At 51.0% G+C, this 8,389-nt stretch overlaps 1 protein-coding gene across 1 annotated transcript in view; it reads right to left on the bottom strand.

Moving 5' to 3' along the window:
• citb (citron rho-interacting serine/threonine kinase b) overlaps positions 1 to 8,389 on the bottom strand; it is a 48,887-nt gene that overhangs the window by 3,027 nt on the left and 37,471 nt on the right. The window contains exons 26-40 of the mRNA XM_079361060.1: positions 7,847 to 8,027; positions 7,308 to 7,396; positions 7,091 to 7,195; positions 6,813 to 6,982; positions 6,406 to 6,450; positions 4,039 to 4,119; positions 3,812 to 3,947; positions 2,708 to 2,847; positions 2,526 to 2,618; positions 2,264 to 2,372; positions 1,488 to 1,616; positions 1,241 to 1,321; positions 1,078 to 1,156; positions 819 to 992; positions 284 to 572 (exon numbers count right to left, since the gene is read on the bottom strand). Coding sequence (XP_079217186.1) covers positions 284 to 572; positions 819 to 992; positions 1,078 to 1,156; positions 1,241 to 1,321; positions 1,488 to 1,616; positions 2,264 to 2,372; positions 2,526 to 2,618; positions 2,708 to 2,847; positions 3,812 to 3,947; positions 4,039 to 4,119; positions 6,406 to 6,450; positions 6,813 to 6,982; positions 7,091 to 7,195; positions 7,308 to 7,396; positions 7,847 to 8,027 — 1,901 coding nt within the window. The remainder of the gene's footprint in view (positions 1 to 283; positions 573 to 818; positions 993 to 1,077; positions 1,157 to 1,240; positions 1,322 to 1,487; positions 1,617 to 2,263; positions 2,373 to 2,525; positions 2,619 to 2,707; positions 2,848 to 3,811; positions 3,948 to 4,038; positions 4,120 to 6,405; positions 6,451 to 6,812; positions 6,983 to 7,090; positions 7,196 to 7,307; positions 7,397 to 7,846; positions 8,028 to 8,389) is intronic.

Here is an 8,389-nt window from a genome sequence, read left to right as displayed (position 1 = left end):
TTCAGAGAGAAGTGATTGTACCCGAGCTAAAAAGCCTCTGCATGTTTCTAATAAACTCCAGCAGGGGGCGACAGAGTTACGTTTTGCTCCTTTAAATATTCTCTCCAGAGTTCTTCATCAATAGAAACATTTTCACATCTGATTTCCATCAACGTTGAAGCCTTTTTGTTGTTTTATTTTCAGAAGAAAATATTTTGGTTCTGTTCTGTAAGTGGCTGTTTATTTCCGTTTGACCCATGGCATTCATCCAAAGCACCAAGCTGTGAGGACACGCCCACCGTACCTTGTTAACAGGTGCGAGTTGTGTTCGGACCGACCCGGCATGGAGTCGGGAACTGTCTCCAAATCTCCCCGGAGACCGCTCCCTGCGACTGTCCAGCACCCTTCCTGGAGACTTCTCCCTGTCCAGTGGTCGGGCAGGAGACTTGTCCCGTCTGAATTCAGTGCGGCCCTCACGGTAACGGTGCGGCGTGCTGGGCTCCCGGTGCAGGCCGTCATGGCTGCCGGGGCCGGAGGTTAAACGCTTGGTGATGTGCTCTGTGTATGTAGGCGGGCCTCGCTTACTGGGACTTCTGTGAAATGTTATAAGAAGAGACGAGCTTTTAAAAAAAAACAGATATATATATATTGACAGCAGATGGCGCTGTTGACCTTTTTTAATCACAACAATCTCTTCATATTGTTTTCTCGTTGCAGATTTGAACTTACAGGTCTAAATAAAAACGTAGGTGTTCAAGTGTTTTTAATCCACCTCCACATGACAACATGAACGCTCTACATGCACGCTTCTTTTTTCTGAACTTATGAAGGCAGCTGACCCTCTGCTGGAGCCGGTCCTCTGCAGATCTCCAGACTCCCTGATCAGACTCCCCTTGCAGCAGATGACCCGCAGCTTGTTCTGGTAGGAGGAGGCCAGGTAGATGGCTCCAGAGGAGATGGCTGGGCCCAGGTAGCGCGGGTTGGGGATGTCCAGGTGGGCCAGCACTGTAGGACTGGAAGCACGGGACAGTGATGCAGACACGATGGACGATCACAGACAATTAAAATGTTCACATTTTGGAAACCAGCGAGTCTCACCAGAGTGACGCGTGTCCCTGCACCTCGATGACATCCAGCGAGTTGAAGTAGGTGACGAACAGGTAGGGCTCTCTGTAGGCTGGAGCAGAGGACGATCGACGGGTTACAATGTGAAGTTGTTTCAATCTGGCACAAAGCAAACGAGTCAAGAAGGGATTCTTACCGAAGGACAGAGGCAGGCGGCTCCATTTGATGTCGTCTGTGCGGCTTCTTCGTCCATACATGTCCACAAACACCCCAAACTCTGCAACACAAGAAACACTTAGAGCACACTCCTCTGTTTGTCTCTTCACACGTCCAGTACATGAATTCATCAGGAGCAACATTTAGAAACAGACTCATGAGGAGCAGGCGTCTGCTGAAACTGTGCTGGGCTCGTAAAGTGGGAGGAGCCATCAGTTCAAACACACCGTGAAAGCACAGCAGGTATTCCTCCTTCTGCAAGTTGCTGGTCACCTGCATGATGGCGATGGGGAAGCTGTGGGACGAGACTGCAAACACTGCTGAGGTAAGGGACAGGTCGTTCTTGTCCAGGAACTCTGCAAGATGGAAACATCAGAGGATCAGTGTTTCTGAAAGCATGTCTTGATTTAATCAGCGTGGCCTGTCTGAGCTGACTGAGCGTGAGCCCCCACTGTAACATGTAGGCAGGTGAATCTTTAAATACTGTCCTCAAACCAACAGTGTCATGATGTCGGCTCTCATTTCTCATTTTCAAACCCTATTTTAGTTCTTGAGGATCAATGGGTGCCTTCTGCTTCTCATCCACTAGAGGCAGGCTGCAGCAGCAGCACAGGAAGTCACATACACACCCATTCAAAAACAAGTCTGTTTCTACAGCAGACATGAACATGTTTAAAATAACAAACAGGTTCTCCATCCACACACACTGTACGGGGGGGGGGATGTTTTGATGACTCAGCAGTTTTGATTGGATGAAGAGTTATTCACAATAAGGTAAAGGTAAAGATAGCAACTTAGCATGCTAATGGAAAGTCAATGATGATTCAAGTCTGCTGGCTAATGTGAGCTAAGCTACAACAGAACTGACGAAGAAGAGCTGACATGATTGACAGGTGTCAGGAGGTTTCAAACCCGCCTCAGCTCTCAGCTCTCAGCCCGTCCTGAGGTTGACTGCGAGTGAGGTCCCTGAGAGCACAGTTCCTGTGTTTTCTCTGGCCCTCACCTTCAAGCACAAACTGCTTCATCTCAATCTCATAGAACTTGTTGGTGCCGATGATGATGCTGTAGCTGGTCAGGTGGATGCAGCTGCAAGGCTCCAGAGTTTCGATCTCCTGCAGGGTGAATAAAGGAAACCGAATGCATATAAATCAATCAGTTCAAAGAAAATAAATCAACCAGTCCTACGTAGGTTCATCTGTGGTCGTTTCCTATCTAACCTGATGACATCATGTTTCACATGGTGCTGTCTCGTGTCTTCCACCTACCTTACGGATGCAGTATTTGTTGAGATTATCATTGTAGCGCAGAATAGTGATCTTGTTGGGCATTGCAGCACATATACACGGCCCGTTGTCGATCTGTAGAGAGCACACATGACCTGTTTCAGTGCACAGGCCGTCACCTGGTGACTGACAGAGAAGAGAACATGAAGAGAAAGAAGACCTACTCTCCCAGCAGAGAACAGATGGCAGCCCTTCACCGTCTCAAAGATGTACGGGGCCAGCTCAGACTGGCTGGGCAAGTGGGACTGGGCCAGAGACTGCTTTACCCTCTTAATCTCCACCAGACACAGAGCCCTCTCGTCCCCTGCAGCACACACACACACACACACACACACACGTCGGGTCAGGTGGCACAAATGGACGAGCAAAGAAAATGAGAATTGATGTGATTGTGCCCAAATTAGGACCCATCCCTTCCAGGATTATAAAACACCATACACCTGTACCAAACATTCACTTTCTGTCGATGACATCACACTTCACAGCAGGTTAACACAGGTTTCAGGTTTTTTGATAGAGGAGCACAAACATGTTTTTCATTCCTGTAGCAGCTCTTAGTCAAACATTTTTAATTTTGTTTGAAGTAGTATCTCCTGTGACATTTAGCTCGATGTGTGTCTGATAAACATCCCTGAGCAGAACATGTATTCCCTGTGTCTGTATTTTGGAGGAGCTCCAACATCTGAAAATAAATAAATCCCATGCACCTTTCACAGTCACGTCCCATCGCTGGGAATTTTATCCGTCTGGTCCATAAAGCCGACATGCAACCTTTCCACCTGACTCCACCCATCACTGCTCTGCTCTGTACCATGTTCCTCACACCTTTACCTGAGAGCCCCCGATAGTCCTGCCGTGTCGTCCACGACCGGACAAACACAGCTATGGATCCGTTTGGAGGACGTCGAAAATCACAGATTTCCCAGCTGCCCAGTTTTGTGCTTTTACGCCTCCATGTGCCCTAACAGCAGATTCAGCCAGTACATGTGTTCCCTGCTGGTGATTCATGCTCATCCAAAATAAAACCAAGATATTTATCATCTCCAACATATTCCAACTCGTGTTCCCAAAAATGAGACTGAAAAGAGCTCCTTTTATCCCGGTTTTTTCTAAAGTGCATGATCGTTAACTTGAAGGCTCATATTTTTACACCATCTCTCCGTACATTGGAACAAGATAATCCTTTCTATTTGAACATGTCGCCGCAAAGCTTGACTGCTTTTTAACCGTGTTAAGAAAAGAAAAGTCTCGCTCACATGAGACGTTTCAAAGGATCATCAGCAGCTTCTCCTGCTCTTTGATGACGTGGATCTGAAACACCGACCCCAGTCCGGGGATGTGAGTCAGAGAGTTCTTGATCACGTTCAGGGCGTAGAGACCCTCTTCAGAGCCCACCAGGACGATCTGCAGCGCCACACGAAAGCAAAACAGAATTCAAACAACGTTATGAAGCGCTCGTCTAAATGTTCACATCAGTAAATTAGAATGTGTGTACCTGATCTGTGAGCGGGAGGGTGCAGTTAATATCCAGCCTATCGTCCCCCTCCAGCTTCAGGAGAGAGTTTCCCAGCAGCTTCTGTAACAGCAGAGAGAGATCGAGGGGTCAGCAGGGGTCACGACCTCAGTTTGACCTCAGGGGCAGGAAGCAGGAAGAGAAGGATCGAGGGGGTAGGAAGCTACGGGACTCTGGTGAAAGAGTCGGTCTGGAGATTGTTTTTAACACTCGTTAAATAAAACACAAACCTGGAACTTTCTTATTTGGACTCTTTACTACTTGTGTCCACAGACAGCTCGCAGTAGTGTTGTAGACAAGACCACACTAACCGAGACTGAGACGTCCCCGAGACCAAGTCAAGACCAAGAGCATAAATATCACTGACAGATGCAGCGGGCGTGTCACCCACTCAGAAGGTTAAAAATCAAAGTACAGAAGAGTTGAAGTTCGGCCTATTCGAGCCGTCACACCCTGAGCCCCCTCACACCCTGAGCCCCTCACACCCTGAGCCCCCTCACACCCTGAGCCCCTCACACCCTGAGCCCCCTCACACCCTGAGCCCCTCACACCCTGAGCCCCCTCACACCCTGAGCCCCTCACACCCTGAGCCCCCTCACACCCTGAGCCCCTCACACCCTGAGCCCCCTCACACCCTGAGCCCCCTCACACCCTGAGCCCCTCACACCCTAAGCCCCCTCACACCCTGAGCCCCTCACACCCTGAGCCCCCTCACACCCTGAGCCCCCTCACACCCTGAGCCCCCTCACACCCTGAGCCCCTCACACCCTAAGCCCCCTCACACCCTGAGCCCCCTCACACCCTGAGCCCCTCACACCCTGAGCCCCCTCACACCCTGAGCCCCTCACACCCTGAGCCCCCTCACACCCTGAGCCCCTCACACCCTGAGCCCCCTCACACCCTGAGCCCCTCACACCCTGAGCCCCTCACACCCTGAGCCCCTCACACCCTGAGCCCCTCACACCCTGAGCCCCCTCACACCCTGAGCCCCTCACACCCTAAGCCCCCTCACACCCTGAGCCCCTCACACCCTGAGCCCCCTCACACCCTGAGCCCCCTCACACCCTGAGCCCCTCACACCCTGAGCCCCCTCACACCCTGAGCCCCTCACACTCTGAGCCCCCTCACACCCTGAGCCCCTCACACCCTGAGCCCCCTCACACCCTGAGCCCCTCACACCCTGAGCCCCCTCACACCCTGAGCTCCCTCACACCCTGAGCCCCCTCACACCCTGAGCCCCTCACACCCTGAGCCCCCTCACACCCTGAGCCCCTCACACCCTGAGCCCCCTCACACCCTGAGCCCCTCACACCCTGAGCCCCCTCACACCCTGAGCCCCTCACACCCTGAGCCCCCTCACACCCTGAGCCCCTCACACCCTAAGCCCCCTCACACCCTGAGCCCCTCACACATGTCACCCCTCACACCCTGAGCCCCTCACACCCTGAGCCCCTCACACCCTGAGCCCCCTCACACCCTGAGCCCCTCACACCCTAAGCCCCCTCACACCCTGAGCCCCTCACACATGTCACCCCTCACACCCTGAGCCCCTCACACCCTGAGCCCCCTCACACCCTGAGCCCCCTCACACCCTGAGCCCCTCACACCCTGAGCCCCCTCACACCCTGAGCCCCCTCACACCCTGAGCCCCCTCACACCCTGACTGAGTCCCTCACACCCTGACTGAGCCCCTCACACCCTGAGCCCCCTCACACCCTGAGCCCCCTCACACCCTGAGCCCCCTCCCGTCAGTCCTTCGTCTCTGGACTCTGAGGGGTCTCAAAGTGCGGGTGGAAACAGAGCTTTACTCACCCTACATTGAATCCTCGTCCCCTTCCTTCAGCCCTGCTCCCTTACTTCTTACTCCCTACCTTCATCCTCTTCATACACCCTCAATATTCAGATTATCCTTCCTCATCTCCATGCTGCATTTTTTTATTGAACTATTTAAGTCAGTATCTTTCTTGTTGTGATCTTGGTCTGTAAAGTGAATCAGCTGTTTGAGCTCGAGAAGGTTACAATGTGAAAGTGAAGACAAGTTTGGGTTGCTCGTTTGTGACTTTCTGACTCTCTTTCAGACGAGATGCTTCAAAGATAATCACACATCTGTGTGCGTCTGTGGTTAAAAACAGGACACCGAGGGGGGGGGGGGGGGGGAGGAAACATCCAAACTCACAGCGACACAGATGTGGTGAGGCATGTGACGTGACTGAAGGTGAAAGCAGAGGGGAGGATGAGCAAACAGCACAGTGACAGACACATGCACCACAGCGTGCCTCAGAGGATGTGCAGGCGTACTCAGAGATAACATGAAGGCTCTTTGACTGTATCTGTGCTCACGTTGTTTACCTGAACCAGAGGAGACAGAACCATTTGTCTTTTGGACACAGCAGCCTATGTGTGCAGTGAAACCCAGTGGAGTGGGCAGAATAAGGGCAAGTCAACAAAACATGCCCATTTACCGGACATATAATGTGACATGATGAAAAAGCAACAAACAGCAGTGAGAAAGACAAAGAGGGAGGAGGAGAAGAGGAGAAGAAGAAAGAAGAAGAAGGGGACAATTAATGACACATATATACGTGAACCGGGAGTTATCCAAAATGAAATCTGAAATATATCAGCTGCTCGTGAATAGCCCCCAAACAGAGACGAATCACAGCCAGAGAGAGGCGTGTTAGCAGTGACTGTGCTCATCACAGAGTATGATTTAAAGAAAGAATCAAAAGACCAAATCTCGCCTCAGGAATACTCACTGCGTCCGCCTCTGCCTTCTCCCGTGAGGCTCGCCCGGCGGCAACGACAGACTCCATGACAGCCACCCAGCGCTGCTTGTCTGGGAAGCTGGGCGCCATGAAGTAAACAGCCTGTCCAGGCCAACAGGGGGTGTGACAACGTGACTCCAGCTTCAGGACATAGGGAACATCTGAAACACACAGAGAACAGATCCTCTCTGTCAATGACTCCATAGCTCCGATAAAAACACGCCATGAGTGGAATATTCTAGATTCAATCTGATATCTTGATACAGTACCTGACTTGGCGGTGTTGGGCAGCTCAGAGGCGCCTACGGCTCCATGAACAACCACCTCTCCATCCGACAGACACAAGTCAAACTCCTCCAGCGGCTTCACTGAGTCTGAGGAGCACACAGAGAGAAACAGACCTGAAACCAAAGGCTGAAGGGAAGGACGTCTGCTCAGGTGAAACCATGAGCTGTTGCTCTATGTTGTTGTGTAAACGCAGACAACCTTCTCTCGGCTCGATCTCGTAGACGGACACTTTAGTTCCATCCAGGACCACATACTTCCTCTCCCAGCCCTGGCCTCGCTTCCCATTCCTTTACAAAACAAAAACAAGGACATGGAGTTACCGCGGTAACGCACAGGCGATGACACGGATCCAAACTGTTTGCGCAGCAGTAACTGTGACTCGTGGTTTGAAAAGGCATCATGCGGCGTGCACGTTAACAGACCTTCACAGTGCCAGAGCGAGCAGCCCAGTCAACAACTTAACTGAAGTGTCTTGCCCAGGGATCGAACCCCAGACCTTACAGTTGAGAGACAGTCACTCTTCCACTGAACCACAGCTGTACACATGCTACACCTACTACTTACTTTAGTAACATGCTTAAGAATATGATGTTTTCACTCGGGATCAGCCATGCAAACAAACATGCTCATGTACACAACGTCTGGACCCAATAAAACTCAGTTCTGCAAATGTTTGTAAATTAAACGGCTGAAAACAAGGACAATGACACAGTGGTGTGAGCGTGAGCCTCGCTGACCTAGGCTGTTTCATCCAGCCCTCCAGGTGCATGTGCCCACCGGCCTCTTTCAGCTGCTGGGCCGAGGAGCTGCCTTTGTCTCGGCACAGGCCATCAGACAGATGCAGGGAGCAGTCGCTGGACATGCCACACGTGGCTGGAAGGCAGGGCGAGCATTTTGGGTGGCACAGAGCGTGACATTCTGACGAGGAAGAAACAAACAGTGTTCAGAAGAGAGCCATGCAGGCTAAAGGTAACAAGCTTCTGTGCCAGCGAGGACGAGAAATACATGACAATAATGTGAAGGTTCGAGATGTTAGACGCATTCATATCAGAAGAGTTACAGACCAACAAACAAGTCTGCGTTTAGTTTTCTTTTTTACAGTTCGACGTCTGAAAAAACAATCATACAGTGAATGGAGAGAATGTTTTAGTCTGTTACGAGTTTCTGTCTTTAATGTCTTTAAACATAGGTTTCCGGTTTTACACATTATACTCCTCCTACGTATTCACAACATTCACATGTATCCATTATTCAGTTAGCATAGAGCTAATGATGGTTAA

This window comes from Symphodus melops (genome assembly GCF_947650265.1).
Source record: "Symphodus melops genome assembly, chromosome: 1".
Taxonomy (NCBI): domain Eukaryota; kingdom Metazoa; phylum Chordata; class Actinopteri; order Labriformes; family Labridae; genus Symphodus; species Symphodus melops.
This window is presented reverse-complemented; position numbering and strand designations above follow the sequence as displayed.